Genomic DNA, 15,135 nt, shown 5'->3' on the forward strand with positions numbered 1-15,135 from the left:
GCACTCTGTTAAAGATGTCGATATTGCGCTTGGAGTTCTAGAAGCTGCGCGTCTTCCTGTTGATAAGGCTGAAGCCAACATAGCTGGGACCTTGGACCTGTACTTTTGCCGATCTGCTGTTCACCTTGGCAAGGTAAGAATTTCTTCCCTGTTTAGTGTTCGGTTTCTCTCATTGTGTTTCTAACCACCACACCATAACAGTGTTTTTGTGACAGGGGTTTTTTTGGTTTTGTGACGCCAAAGTGGCGTCAGAAAGGAAGTGACAGCATGTAGGCGTCAGTTTGTGGTTTTAGCGTCACTATAATTCATAAATGTATTTTAGTTTATTTTAAAAATGCATAGAAAAATAGTGACGACAAATTGGGGTTAGAGTTATTTTTATACACCGTCACAACTAAAACACGTGTTAAGCATGTGATATGAGATGCGGGCGTCAAATTCATCTCTCTTTCTCGACCTCATCTCTCTTTCTTCTAAACAGTATCGTCTTTTCTATCGGCCTCAATCTCAAAATCAGACTCACTTCACTCGCTAGCTAGGTAAGGTCTCGAACTTAGTATTACAAAGTTTTACACGTTTGATTATTTGTTGGCTTTTTATAATTTTAGGTTTGAGTTATTTGTACTTTTGAGCATCTTCAATTGTTCAGTTGTACTTTCGAGTTTTGATGCTGGGTAAAATATCATGCCAATTCCTCAAACTTTGGCAGATACTGCGATATATCTCATTTCATTGTACTGTAGAAGCTTCACACCCACCCAAATCTCTTTCCTCTTCTTCTCTCTCTCAACTCTCCTTCTGCTACAATGGAAGACAAACCAAACTTAGAAGAACATGAAACAAAACGACCCCAAACCTTATCTTCAAGTAACAGTGTGAGAAAAAGAAGTAACGATCCTAACTCTCCAGAGTTTGAGTTTTGGATGGTTAGAAACCCTTCTTGTCCACAGCCCCATCTTCTTTCTGCTGATGAGTTGATAGCAGATGGTGTGCTTCTACCTCTACACCTCATTTCCCAAGACCCCAAACCCAACTAAGTTCCATTAGAGCTAGAACAAGAAACTGAGCCAGAACCGAGTCGACCATGGCCATAAGTTGAGTCATCATCAACTTCTAAACGTTGGAGAGATATATTCAAAATTGGTGAGAAGAAAAATGAATATAAAGAAGGAAACAACAAAGAGAAAGAGAAGAAGAAAGAAAGAAAGAGTAATGGGAATAATAATAATAGTAATATGAGTTCTTAATAGTAATAATAGTAATAATAGAGCGATATTTTTTGCTTTTAATGGTTTGAGTTATTTGTAATATAGTTGGGTTTATGTTTTGAAATAGATAAATTGGCAAAAGGATTGGAGAAGGTTATTGAAGTCTATCTCTGGAAGTCTCTCTCTTAGACAGATAACTTTTGGCTTTTGGAGGGTATGTTCTTAATGTTTGCTCTTTTGTTTTTTTTTTTTTTTTTTTTTTGTTTTATGAAATTTTTATGTTTTGACATCTCTATATATCAAGTTAGGCAATGTTTTTGCGTAAAATCCTAGCTTGAAATATTTGAAATTGTAAAGTTCTGTTTTTGCGTAAAAATCCTAGCTTTAAGGATTTGAAGTTATAAAGTTATGTTTTTTTTTTCTTGATTGTTTGAAGCTAGCCATTCATAATTCATAATTTGTGCCTGAATTGTTTAATATTTATATCTATTTAGGACATTGAGGCTTTGTTTGGCTTTTGTTAATTGTTTTTTTTTTCTGTGTGACGCATAGTGGTGGACTGGTGGTGCTAGTCCTATAATCTTGAGCACCCTCTGTTTGAAATACTAAAATATGTGTTTGTTCTAAAAATGTTCAAGTATAATGAATCCCAAGTTTTAGTGTTCCAACATTTTTGTATCCATTTTCAGTCATGGTAGCTTGAATTCAAACATTCTGGCTTCCTAACTTAGGTTGGTCTAAGTTCTGATCTAAATGTTTTACGAAAGCAGGTCTTAAATTTTCTTACTGACAGTATAGTGTTATTTTACTTAATTTGTGAATACTTTGACGTTTGACATAGTTTGATTATGAATGTGCTTTGAACTTTGAAGTCATTGTCTCCCTGATTTCTATTAGTAGAATAGTGATTTATGTTGGTAGAATAGTAGCTCGATCAAAAAATTGTCAAGTCTCTCTATTGAAAATCTTTCAAGACTGACAAAGTAATTGAGCTTGGTAGTAATAGTGTTAAGTCATCTATGATTGCTTCAAATTAACTAACTAACTCGAGAGTTATCTTTCTTTTTTCTTTCTTATCTTTGTATCTACATAATGGTAGAATGTCACGGCCGATTCGAGGAAAAAGAGTGGATTCATGAACCAAACCGAAAGTGAGCACCGTCTATAGGGAAGGGGTAGCTAGTTTTATTGATTTGGCACAAAAAAAATATGAAAGGTTGACAACATGTCCTTGTCCTTGTGTAACATGTCGGAATGGGAAAAGATTGGTGTTTGACGAAGTCCGAAGGCATATAATTCAAAATGGTTTTGATCTAAAGTATACTATATGGTCCTTACATGGTGAAAAACAATTGAAGTATCCTGTGATAGACATAGTTGAAGATGAAAACATTGAAGATAGAGGGCTTGGGTTAGAGAATCTTGTTGATGCTTGTTATGGCGTGCATGAAGGTGTAAGGGGTGATGTGTATGGAGGGCTCTTGATCAAATTTCTGATTTTGAACAACCTTTTGTTCCCAACCAGATTTGGGTAAAAAGTATCTTTGAATACAAAAGTAAAGCCGAAGAAAAATTATACCCTTCATGTGAGGGTCATGTGACAACTCTATTTGCAGTTGTAGAGCTTCATGACTTGAAGAAACTTGATAAGGTTGGTCGAGGAAATAGTGTGGCGCACTCTTGTCTATGCTAAGAACTTGGTTGCCAAAAGAAAATACTTTACGAAAAGTGGCGAGAATGAAGAAAATGTTGGCGGCACCTAGGGATGAAAGGAAAAAGCGATCGATGCATGTGAGAATAATTGCATCTTGTATTATGGGACAAAGAAAGATTTGACGATATGTCCTCATTGCGAATCACCTAGATATAAAGTGGAGGGTAAAAAAGGGAAGGAATCCAAAGTGCCTAAAAAATTATTGAGACATTTTCCTTTAGGTCCACGACTCCAACGATTGTATACGATACCATCATTAGCACGGGAAATGACATGGCATGCTCGAGCAACACCTTCATGGGATTATATGCGACATCCTGTTGATTCAGTCCAATGGACAAAATTTAAAGAGAGATGGCCAGAATTCGCTACTGAGGGGCGTAATGTTTGGCTTGCAGTTGCAACTGATGGCTTCAATCCTCGTGGCATTCAATCAACTGGCTACAGTTGTTGGCCTGTCATATTAGTGCCATACAATCTCCCACCTTCATTGTGCATGAAATCCGACTTTTAGATGATGTCTTTGTTAATACCTGGACCGAAGGCGCCGACTACAAACATTGATGTTTTCCTTGAACCACTATTTGATGAGTTGGATCAGCTCTGGAGAGAAGGAGTCCCTGCGTTCGACATGCACAAGAGGGAACACTTTACTTTGATAGCTATGTTGATGTGGGGGATACATGATTTTCCAGCTCTAGGAAACTTATCTGGTTGTGTGACACACGGTTATAAAGCATGTCCTATTTGTGGTGACAACACTCCCTCGGAGCGTTTACCTTGTAGTAAGAAGATTGTGTACCCAAACTACCGTTTGTTTCTTGATCCAGATCACCCGTTTAGGTATAGTAAACACTTCAAATATTGTTTTTTTTTTAAATAATCAAGTTAGGTATAATAAGCAGTTCTAACACTTTCTATCTTTAGGTATAATAAGCACTTCAATGGGGACCAAGAGCTTAACCTTCCTCCATCACATCTTAAAGGAACAGATGTTGATAAATTGTTGAACCGCGTTAAATATGTACCTGGTAAGATCCAAAAAGGTTCCAAACGGTCAAGAGTTGATGGGAGTGTAAATGTTGTTGATAGAGATGATGATGATGATAGTGATGATGATGACGACGACGACGATGACGACGATGATAGTGTTGAAGTTACAAAGGCTTTTTATAGGAGGTCCATTTTGTTTAAGCTATTATATTGGCCAAGTCATAAAGTTCGACATTGTGTTGATGTGATGCATGATGAGAAGAATGTTTCGAGCATATATTGTATCGATCCTAGACCTGAAAAAACAAAGGATACACGATTGGCTGCTAGAGAGGATTTGAAGATGAAGGGCATCCATGATGGTTTGTGGATGCAAGAGGACTTAAATACCGGTAGGCGAGAAAAACCAAAGGCCTCCTATGTCTTAGATGCAAATGAGAAAAAAAACATTTTTTCCAAATTTTGAAAGACTTGAAACTTCCGCCGGGCTTTTTCGTCTAACTTTGAGCAACATTGTCGGTTCCAACCCACCTTCTTTGCTCATGATGAAGTCTCATGACCATCATGTTATAATGCAATATGTGCTGCCTGTGTTGCTTCAACATGCTTTTCCAAAAAACCGCGACTTGTGAAGAGCCTTTCAACAGATCAGCTTATTCTTTAGAATCTTGTGTTCGAAGGTTTTATGTCGTAAGGATATGGAAGGTGCCAAAGTCATGATTGTAGAAGCGTTGTGTGTCCTGGAGAAGCATCTTCCACCATCTTTTTTTGATATTAGTATCCATCTTATGGTGCATCTAGCCGATGAAGCGTTGATTTGTGGACCTGTGTGGCCTAGGTGGATGTATCCTTTTAAGCAGTAAGTCAACAATGTCATATATTTTAGTTCAATTTCTTTTATAAAGATAGGCATTAACAACACACTTATACTTATTGCATTTCTCAATACTAACAGGGCGATGAAAGAGTGTAAAAACATACCTAGCAATAAACGATATGTTGAAGGGTCAATTGTAGAGTCCTATATAGTTTCTGAATCCGTCCGATATGCCATGGAGTACATGCCACGTGGAGGAAATAAAAATTGACTCGTAAAGCGCTACCTTGACGAAAATGGTGAGATCATTGATGAAGGGCCTTTGCTTTCGACTTCAAAGTTGTGATGCTAGAAAGCGGCACAATGGATACAAAAATCTGAGGAGATGGCTTATTTTTCGATTACAAGTTGAAAGACTTGATGAATTCTACAAGTAGGTTGTTCATTCGGCTTTGAATTTGACTAGTTTTGGTAATTTATGAATAATCACGTATATATGGACTTCCATGAATGAATTGCAGTGAGTATCGTAACTTTGCGTCCACTACTCGTGGTAGAGGAAGAGGAATAGCAAAGTCAGAAGTGGAGATTCAGACAGAATTCATTGTCTGGTTATACAATAAGGTATTTTTTTACTTTACATTTCTAGTAGCTAGGGTGAGCCTTTTAGTTTTGTTTGTATTTTGTTAATTTTCTTTTTCTTTGTTGTATAGTTGTAGGCGACTTGTGGCAGTTTGTTAAAGGGCCAATGCACAAGGCTAAATCATATAAGAAGTATCGCATTAATGGATTTGTCTTTTCTACCAAGTCTCATGATGATACTGTTGTCACTCAAAATAGTGGTGTTTGTATGAAGGCTATTACATCATTTATGGCAAGTAGGAAAGACAAAAATCCGGTCGACTCAGAAACCATGTGGTATGGGGTTATCAAGCAAATTTTAGAGTTAGACTGCACAACTTTCCATGAAGTGGTCTTTTATTGCGATTGGGTGAGGGTTGAGGACAAAACTAATGGTTGTAAACTTTGTCCCGATTCTAATTTGGTGATGGTCAACTTTAATAGGCTTAAGAGTGTCCATCATCAACTTGATGAGCCGATCATTCTTGCTTCGAGGCTAGTCAAGTGTTCTATTCAAATGATTTGAAAAATCTTGATTGGTGGGTGGTCATACATCCTCCTCCTCGATTGAGTAGTAATGTAGATGATCTAGAAGCCAACTGAAGTCGAGTCTATTTTTGATGACTGACCTAATTTGCTACCCCCGATCACGAGAAAGTTAATGAAATGATAGTAGTTGTAATATGCACTTTATTTTTTGTTGTTGGTAATGTACACTTCCACCTCTATTTTTCTATTATTATTTTTTTCGTTTTGGTTGATTAATTATATGTTGTGCCAATATCTCTTATCATGTAACAAGTTTGTGCTATATTAGTTTTTGATTAACTTACTTTATTTTCTTCAATCATTAGGTTGTTTTTAATATAATGGCTTCAAGTTCACAACGTCGTGGCGCGTCCCGGTCATCTCCTTTAGGTTCACAACACCCACAACACCGTACAATGCCCCAGTCGTCTCCTTCAGGTTCACATCAACCTAATGTGTCCCAACCATCTAAATCAGCGGGAGACAATACTTTGCCATCTAGTAATGGTAAGCTGCCAATCATAGCGCACGCCGACGGTAGGGTCACAGGAGTTTATAGTGCCAAGTGGAGCAGTAGAGTCGGCTATTGGATACGAGCTATTGTCCCAATTTCTTATGCAAGTTGGGATAAAGTAGATGGTTCTTTCAAAGATGAAGTTTGGTTAAAGTTAATGGTAACTATTTATTTTATTTTATTATTATTTTTGTTTCCATAACCATACTAGTCATAGCATATATATAAATGTATATATGTGATTTATAGGAGGAGTTCCAACTCAATGTGAACCCAACAATGGGGCTCGGAAAAATATAGAGAAATGGTTCCTCCTAAGTTTCGATATTGGAAATATGCTTTATGAGGTAAAATATTGAAGAATTGTGAATCGAGCAAGAAGCTATTTCATCATGTCCAACGGGTTTGATCCAATTCATTGGGAAGCATTTGCAATCCATGAGAACAGACAAGAAGTAAAAGGATATGGCGCTAAGAATCTTTGAGAATAGAAGTATGAACTTAATTGGCCATACTTGTGGCGGAAACCTTATGGAAGAATATTGGAGGAACTTGTATGTATCATTATCACTCTGTATCTCTTCCTTTCATTTGCTATGTTACTACTTAATAACTTTCTATGTATACTTGTTTATGTAGGATGAAGCGAATCCAGAGAAGAAGCATAGACGTACGGATAGTTGGAAATATGGTCATAAACATCGAGATGGGACTGTTTTGGAGCGTGCCCAAGAATACTATGTGAGTTTGTAAAAAAAATTATCTTAATTAAGTCTTGCAGTCCATACTCAAGTATATGCCCCAAAAATTTCAGGATCGAGTTACAAGTGTTGAAGAACAGATGGCTGAAGAAGCAAGTGAACATGGGGGTGAAGTGGTTTACGACATCACATGTGATCCATTGGCTCAAGTTTTTGGGAAGGATAAAGGGAGTCGTACTCGTGGATCGAGCTCTTGCATGTCCAACAAACAATTGCAAAAAGCGTTTGCTATCTTGAGAGGAGCTAGTTGAACAGGGAGAGCTCAAGTAAATCGGGCTCGAGGATGAATTAGCCGAGGTGAAGTCTACGATGGGAAACCTCTTGGCTAGCCAAAGCGAGAATGGAGACTATGATGGCGGTAAGTTATGACTTGTAGGTGTGCTATTTATTGTTTTCCCATAATTGTAACTTCTTTTTATTTATGTAATTGTTGTTGTTCACTTTGTGTATAGGGTATTCTTGAACATGTGAAACTTAATGGATCAACAAATGGCCAACCATCTACACCTACAACTGAAGTTGATTCTACTTACGTCCCCTGTCCCTCGTATTTTCGGCCAAGTTCCAAATTTGATTAATCGAAATGGATCTTTGAACCCTCCTTCTAGGACTTCTTACCCGAATGTGAAGATATTGGGGAGGAAAGGTGAACACGTGGCTAATGGGTATGTTAAGACCGACGGCCAAAAATGTCATTTTAGAGATATTATGGGAGATGAAAAGGTTGTCTATATTACCAATGTCTTGGTTGGTGATGCTCCTGTGTATGATGGTCCCGAGGATGATATTTTGTATCTGAGAGATATAGGCTGCTTTGGAGGCTTCTTGATTTGGGTTGGAGGCAGGTCGCAATATGAAGATTAATTTCGTTTGTTTTGTTACGTTTTAATTTGGAACTCAAGTCACGAGGGACGACCGGTTTATCTATTGCTAGTTTCGTCTTGTATGGACCTTTTGTTCATGGATATGTTTAGTAGTGAATGGACTCTTTTTGTTTATATATGTGTGTATGCTCCTTGCCATTGATTGTTCATATGTATTGTGGTTACTTTTTTGCAGGTTTAGAGAAGTTTACTAACCCTTTTTAACTCCGCCAATGCAACTCATAAAAATTTGCATTGTCGGTCTCAAGCCCGGATAAAAGAGGAGAGAGAAAGGTGACTCTTATGTATTACTACCATGGATTGATTAATTGTTCGTCAACACGAAACTGATCTAGGTCGAGTTACACTCATTTTATTAATTTTTCTTGAATTATAATTGTGTTTAATTAATTTCATCGGTGTGTCGGGACCTTGCCCTAAAATTCATGATCCCATGCTCAAAGAGAGGTAAAATTCACAATATTCCTTCTTATTGCGAAATGGGTTTTATGGATTGACTCATTTTGGTTTTCTTCTTAGTTTCGAGAAGTCCCCTAGACACGATGCGCATGTGCCCAAGTTCGAAGCTGAGCTCGCATAGTTTTGTGAGAGATTGGTGGGTTTCATTCCATCTTGTTAAATGCTTCTCATTGTTACTTGGGTTATTAATGCTTATTACTCCTTTGCGGGTGATGGACTTAGACGGAAAGTTAGGCGTGGTCGGATCGCCCTAGCAGAGAGGTTGAAGTACCACCGGTGCTCCGGCTTTAGGTGAGAAATCTGAGCAGATGATTCCATTATTTATTTATTTCAACTAAAAAGGATTAAGAGATTTTTATTTGTTTGTTGCCAAGGTAGACAGCAGGATATTAAAAGCTGTTTCTATAGAACACAATAAGGACCGCACCAAAGTTACCGATGGTGGTTTAACATGCCCGGTTGAAGAAACTCTGAATCTCATTGATGCTCGGCTAGAGTCCGTCTCCCGGTGAAGGAAATATTTTCCGTTGTATTATTATAGATATTTTCCGGCTAACTCCTATATAACTATATCCCGGAGATTGCCGAATACTTTGTATCGACTATTAAATCACTTCAAAAACTGGGACGATGCTCACATTGATCGTGACATCGTTTATTTGATGGATTTTAGACTTCATCAAGACTTCGGGGTGACTCTGCTTCCCTCTCCGAGTTTTAGGGTGAGTTGCTTTATCTAGTGCAATCTAAGAATAACACGCTTTATAGGTAAAAACCTCATGGATTATTAGATAAGGGTTATCACGGTAACCTTAGCCCCGCCAACACAATTTTAAGCACGAGTTCCTTTTCAATTAAATAAATAAAATAGTGGATATCATGATCTTCACTGTCCGGATCTTCACATTACCATCAATATTAAAACGCACATCTTTAAACAAAACAAATTAAAATGTGCCACATTACACTTTTTTTATCATCTTACGTTTAGAAATGACAAAAATATGTTAGCCCTAAATTTGTGTATAGATCTTTCATTAAGTCACCTTGTGGGTAAGCGGTCAAAAAGAGCATAGTAGTGGAAGGACCTTTTAGTTGCCGTGGAGTACCAAACTGTTGTACTTGAGAAATAGATGACATCAAGTCTGCTTTCATGTGAAAGATTTTTGATAAGATTTAAAAGAAGAAATCTTGTTAGATTTGTTTAAACAATAACAAAGATAGCTTAAAGTATATATCAGAAGTGGAAATTTTGAGATCAGTCCATATGGTTTATCATCATTCCCCATCATATTCTTATCAAGTTTTAGTTGGTATGCTTGTGTCAGCACAACACTGAGAGCAGCCCACCCATTAGAGGGCACAACGGAAAATATTATAATACAAAGAGAATTTATAGACTTGAACTTGAATTATGTGTGGTTTTATTTGGACTTTTGTGGTTAGTTAGAAAAGAAGAACAGGAGGCATTACACTTTCATGGAGATGTAGAACTGTTTATATGACTATACTGAATAATGGCATTGTTGGAAGAATGTATAGGAATTTTGCTCAGTTTCGTTGGACTAGATTAATTAAGCTAGAGAAGGAGATGTTTGATACAAGTTTCGTTGATTGCAGGGAACCTATTTGCTTTTGTGCTGATTATATTCACTCCATTATATTTTACCAATTTACTTTTGAACAGAATCTCTCGTTTCTCTATACTAGAAAGTTACTCGCATTACAACTGTTTTTTACATTTACTTTATGCTATTTTGCATTTGAATTTTCTAAGCAGCAGGCTCTACAAATGCTCAAGTGCGCATCCTGAGGTCACGACTATGAATGAGCTAAAGCGGTGTCTTCGACAAATCATCTTGTTCACTTGGTTTGTCTATGGTCGACTTTTTGTTATTATTATTATTATGTATTTATGTTCCAGTGTATGCCCAATCTGTCTGACACACATTACAAATTTACATTGAAGAAAAGGTGTGAATGGCTAAGTTTATGCAGAGATGATGCATTTATAGATGTTAGCGTACTGAACTGACGATATTTATGCAGGCAAAGAGCAGCTTCTGTTAAAGGCCGTGAATCCGAATCTGGTGTGTCAGGACCTTGCCCTAAAATTCATTATCCCAAGTTCAAAGAGAGGTAAAATTCACAATATTCCTTCTTATTGCGAATTGGGTTTTATGGATTGACTCATTTTGGTTTTCTTCTTAGTTTCGAGAAGTCCCCTAGACACGATGCGCATGTGCCCAAGTTCAAAGCTGAGCTCGCACAGTTTTGCGAGAGATTGGTGGGTTTCATTCCATCTTGTTAAACGCTTCTCATTGTTACTTGGGTTATTAATGCTTATTACTCCTTTGCAGGTGATGGACTTAGACAGGAAAGTTAGGTGTGGTCGGAATCGCCTAAGCAGAGGTTGAAGTACCACCACCGCCCAGCCTTTTCGGCTTTAGGTGAAATCTGAGCAGATGATTCCATTATTATTTCAAGAACTAGCTTTTGATCTCGAGTATATTATAATTTCTTGATATTCCCTTAATCCTGCATTATATAATGGATCCATATTCCCTTAAGCCTGTTTGCTTTTAGCTTGATAAGGAATTCGTCAACCCTCGATGACTGCCTAAAGTCAGTAATGGGCTAAGGGCGGCGCTCCTTGTAGCAGGTTTACTATGTCCACAATGGATTCTTCTCCAGTTAGTGAATAACTTTTTGGCTATGAAAGACTCCATCTTTGCGGCCTCCGCTGATTCATCCACTGATGTTATGGCTACCGGTGAGCTGATCTGGGTGAAAGAGGTCGCTGAGAAGAGAACTGCGGAGCTGCAGATCGAGGTTAATTAGCTCTTGGGGAAAGAGAAGAAATCTGATACTGGCTTCAAGAACATGAGAGACACCATCTCTAACCTTCGGAGCTCTCTAGAGAAAGCCCAAAAAGGAGCTGCTGATGCTGCAACTTGGAAAGTTAAGTTCTTGGAACTGCGCGCCCACTTCACTACCCTGCAAGCAAAACGTGACCAAGTCCAAGGGGAACTTAATCGTAGGAACACCGAGATGAAGACCCTTGGGCAAGCCATTGGCCATGCAAAGGAAGTCATTTCAGGCTATGAGAGGGTTCTAATAGCGAAACGTCTTCTCTCTTATAAGAAGGCTGGTGACCTATTGGCGGAGACCTTTGAGTTCTATTCTTGAGTGGTGAAGGAGGTGAAGAAAAGGTTAGCTGAAAGTGCCATTCGCTTTACTATGAGAGTACTTGATGTTTCTAGAGAGTCCTTTGATGCTGCCAGACAAGTTAAGTTTGAGGAGGCTATTGAGGCTACTGGATGTCTCTCAATTGGATGCTCAGGGGCGAGTGGCCAACCCTTTCATCTTGTTTCTTGTTCTAGACACTAGTATCTTGTAGGAACCGTTATTTCAGAATGACTATTTCTACAAACCGCGAACACCACGCGCAGCGGAATCAATGGGTGTCCACGATTTGTGATTGGAAAACATACCTTTTAGATCCGGTTTAGATAACTCTGAGAATCCAAGCTTTATCAAATCCAAAATCAACCCCTTGATCTTCTGTTGTATTCCTTTAGAACAGATTGGACGTTGTGTGGACAACAATCTACTAACCCCCTTCTTTCTCTCAAGATCATAAATGAATTTAGATCTACTTTTCTTGCCTCTTTTTCAGAACCAGTGAATAGTGAATTTTGGCCAGAGAGAAAGAGTATTCTATTTATAGGCTACAACAGAGACCATGAGGAGAAATTAGGGTTGGGCCTCCTGACGGGCTTGGGCTTCCCATGTTCGCCCCGAACACACGACCCAAGTCCGTCAACAAATTGCTTATTCCACTAAAGGCCATTGTTGCACTACCGCCCTAATCCCAAATTACGTGTCAGCATTTATGGGCTCCATATTATATGCTTGTTGATCTCCCCGTGTTTAAGATATCGAATGTCCGTTGATTAAGTCAAGTTACTGACAACTACATTAATTAACTTCTTATGTCCTTGAGTAGTACCACTCAACCTCATTGTCATGTCGGAATAAATCCACCTGCAGGGTTTACATGACAATCTTTTTGAGCTCCTCAAGGGGATATCATCAACCCGACTTCTTGCTGCACATGGATTCCCTTCTATAATCAACATCACATACACCTTACATACAATGTCATTACCCAATCCATCGAGTTTGTTGATTCACAAATGAATCTCACTCATTGATGATTTAAAGCAATGTACAATGCATATAAGTGCCCGTTATTATTTCCAGATTAGGAGGACAAGCATCCATAATAACAGAGGCGTTTGTTCTCTTATATAGTCAGTATAAGGAGAAACAACCTCACTTGGTCCTGTTCAATACACACAAAGTGTACTAGTGTAATCCTATAGTCAAGATAGACTAATACCAGATTATACTACAACCGTACCAATGGTTTGTCCAAATCCATCTAGGTTGTGAACAATTACTTATACTTTATGAGGTACTGATGATATGATCTTCTGTGTGTTCACACCATATCATCTACAACATAAAGTATTAGACACATGCATATAACTAATAACATATATAATATGCATAACATTTGCCCATATGATTCTCATTCAAAATATAAAGAATTAGAGTTAATACAAAAGTAATGCTTTTAGTATATAACCCTATCATATCTCAACTATCCAGGAAGAACTTATGCCTGATGCCTCCTCATCCTCTAAAGAAGACACTGATGATGACATACCTCCCGTTCAACTTCCTTTTCTACCCATTCCAGTTTCAAGTGAGTGTTATGTTCTGCCTTCAACCGTTCCAGCTAATCCAACCACACAGTCTGTTCTCGTGAGTAAAGTACGAGCTCCTGATGATGGTGCAACAACAAGCACTAATGGTGAACCCAAGTTTGATTCTACCCCTATTTCATAAGCTTTTCAGTTGATGATTCACAAAAATAATTATTTTTAAACAATTATTCTATGGATCTGTAATATTGAGCTATGTAGCTCACATACAATTTACTTACTGAGCTCTGTAGCTCCTCTATTTTAGGCATGCATACTATTTACTTACTGAGCTCTGTAGCTCTTCTAGTTTATGTATATATTTAGAAGCACTTTATGTTATATGACATGTGTTACTATGCATACTCTACCCCTGATGCCCCCAAAGTTCATTTGGAACAACAATAGGTGACCCTAGTAGGCTAAACAGATTAAAATAAGGCATGACCAGAATCTAATCAGGATATCATGGGAGCCATTCAAGTTAACTGTAATTAGGAGTTCGATCACAAGAGAGTCATATGGCTTTGCGAAAGTAACTTGGTGCCTTGAGCACAACACTATGTTTAATAACGATAGATCCTATTTGTTTAAAAAATAAATAGGTTATTGCCTGAACAGCAGTAGGGGAGTCTTCCTCAGTGCCTATCATGCCGATACAGTTCCAGGCCCATGATTTGCGTGCTAGGATATGGATCCAACCCAAATCTTCCCAGCAACTCCTATGTTGATGTTTCAAGAGCAGTAAGAACTGGCATACAGTTCTGGCTCTCAAGAACACTATCTCTTGCTTCAAGTCAAATGAGCATACAGTTTACTGAATAGTTAGTGTGGTCGGATTCCCTAAAGGCTTAACCCATTGAGGATAACCACAGTTTGAAAGAACTGGCGTACAGTTCCAGCTGCGTGGGAATGGGAAAGGACCTAGCGTATAGTTCAACTTTCCCATACTCAGTATCACTATTCTAAAGCAGATTGGCATACAATATTCTTGAACAGATAGTGAGAAGATGATTCCCTAAAGGATTAGTCCATTGTGGATCATAAATAAAGAACTATTGCAAGGAATAAATTCGATGGCAATGTGAAATACTTTATTGATGACTTGGAGAAGAGTGAACAATGTATATAAAAGCATAAAATAACAATTTACTGATAGTACTTGCGAAGGTGCTGTGCGTTCCATGGTTTGACAAGAACGTCCCCATCAATAGTGCATAGATAATAAAAACCAGTTCGACCAAACTTGTTGATGATGTATGGTCCTTCCCAGTTGGGCCTAAGCTTGCCGTTGGGCTCTGGAATTTCTCCTAAAACTAGATCTCCTATTTTGAAAGATCAAATTCGGACTCTCTTATCATATGATCTCTTCAGAATTTGCTGGTTAGCATCTAAACGAAGTGCGACACCTTCTCGCTTTTCATCTAAGAGATCCATTTCTCTGCATAACAACTCCTTATTGTCCAGAGTGTGCATAACATCTGACTTCTGAGTGGGAGCTACCAGTTCTGGAGGTATGACAGCCTCAGTTTTATAGGTCAGTGAAAATAGGGATTCACTAGTTGACCATCTAGGTGTAGTTCTGTATGCCAAAAGGACCTTAGGCAGTTCCTTAACCCATAAACCTTTCACTTCATCTAATTTATGCTTCATGTTATCCAAGATGACCCTGTTAGAAGCTTTAGCCTAGCCATTTCCTTGTGGGTACCTTGGAGTTGAGAACAGATGGGTACTGTGAAACTCCTCACAGAGTTCAACGACCAATCCTCCAGCGAACTATTGCCCATTATTTGAGATGATAACTTTGGGTATGCCGAACCTGCAGACAATGTTGTTCCAAATGAACTTTCTGACGTCATGTTCT

General features: G+C 38.3%; 2 protein-coding genes and 1 long non-coding RNA gene across 4 annotated transcripts; 2 read left to right on the forward strand and 1 right to left on the reverse strand.

Annotated features, from left to right (window-relative positions):
• The first annotated feature begins 1,333 nt into the window (after nt 1-1,333).
• LOC147524318 (uncharacterized) lies at nt 1,334-10,647 on the forward strand. Of its 2 annotated transcripts, none has more exons than XR_015196931.1 (3): nt 1,334-1,422; nt 10,280-10,369; nt 10,549-10,647. It is a non-coding gene; the product is annotated as an uncharacterized LOC147524318 (long non-coding RNA). The 2 variants fall into 2 exon arrangements; XR_015196932.1 differs by having other exon boundaries at nt 1,335-1,422; nt 10,283-10,369.
• LOC147524319 (uncharacterized) lies at nt 6,731-7,407 on the forward strand. Its single transcript, XM_086557649.1, has 4 exons — nt 6,731-6,742; nt 6,887-6,949; nt 7,035-7,136; nt 7,210-7,407. Exons 1-4 carry the CDS (start codon nt 6,731-6,733, stop codon nt 7,405-7,407), a joined length of 375 nt encoding a protein of 124 aa, XP_086413775.1.
• Nucleotides 10,648-14,609: 3,962 nt separating the features above from the next.
• On the reverse strand, nt 14,610-14,924 carry LOC147524320 (uncharacterized). Its single transcript, XM_086574256.1, has one exon. It carries the CDS (start codon nt 14,922-14,924, stop codon nt 14,610-14,612), a length of 315 nt encoding a protein of 104 aa, XP_086430382.1.
• Nucleotides 14,925-15,135: the final 211 nt, after the last annotated feature.

The sequence above is a fragment of the Coptis chinensis genome, chromosome 1 (genome assembly GCF_015680905.1).
Source record: "Coptis chinensis isolate HL-2020 chromosome 1, ASM1568090v1, whole genome shotgun sequence".
NCBI classification, from domain to species: domain Eukaryota; kingdom Viridiplantae; phylum Streptophyta; class Magnoliopsida; order Ranunculales; family Ranunculaceae; genus Coptis; species Coptis chinensis.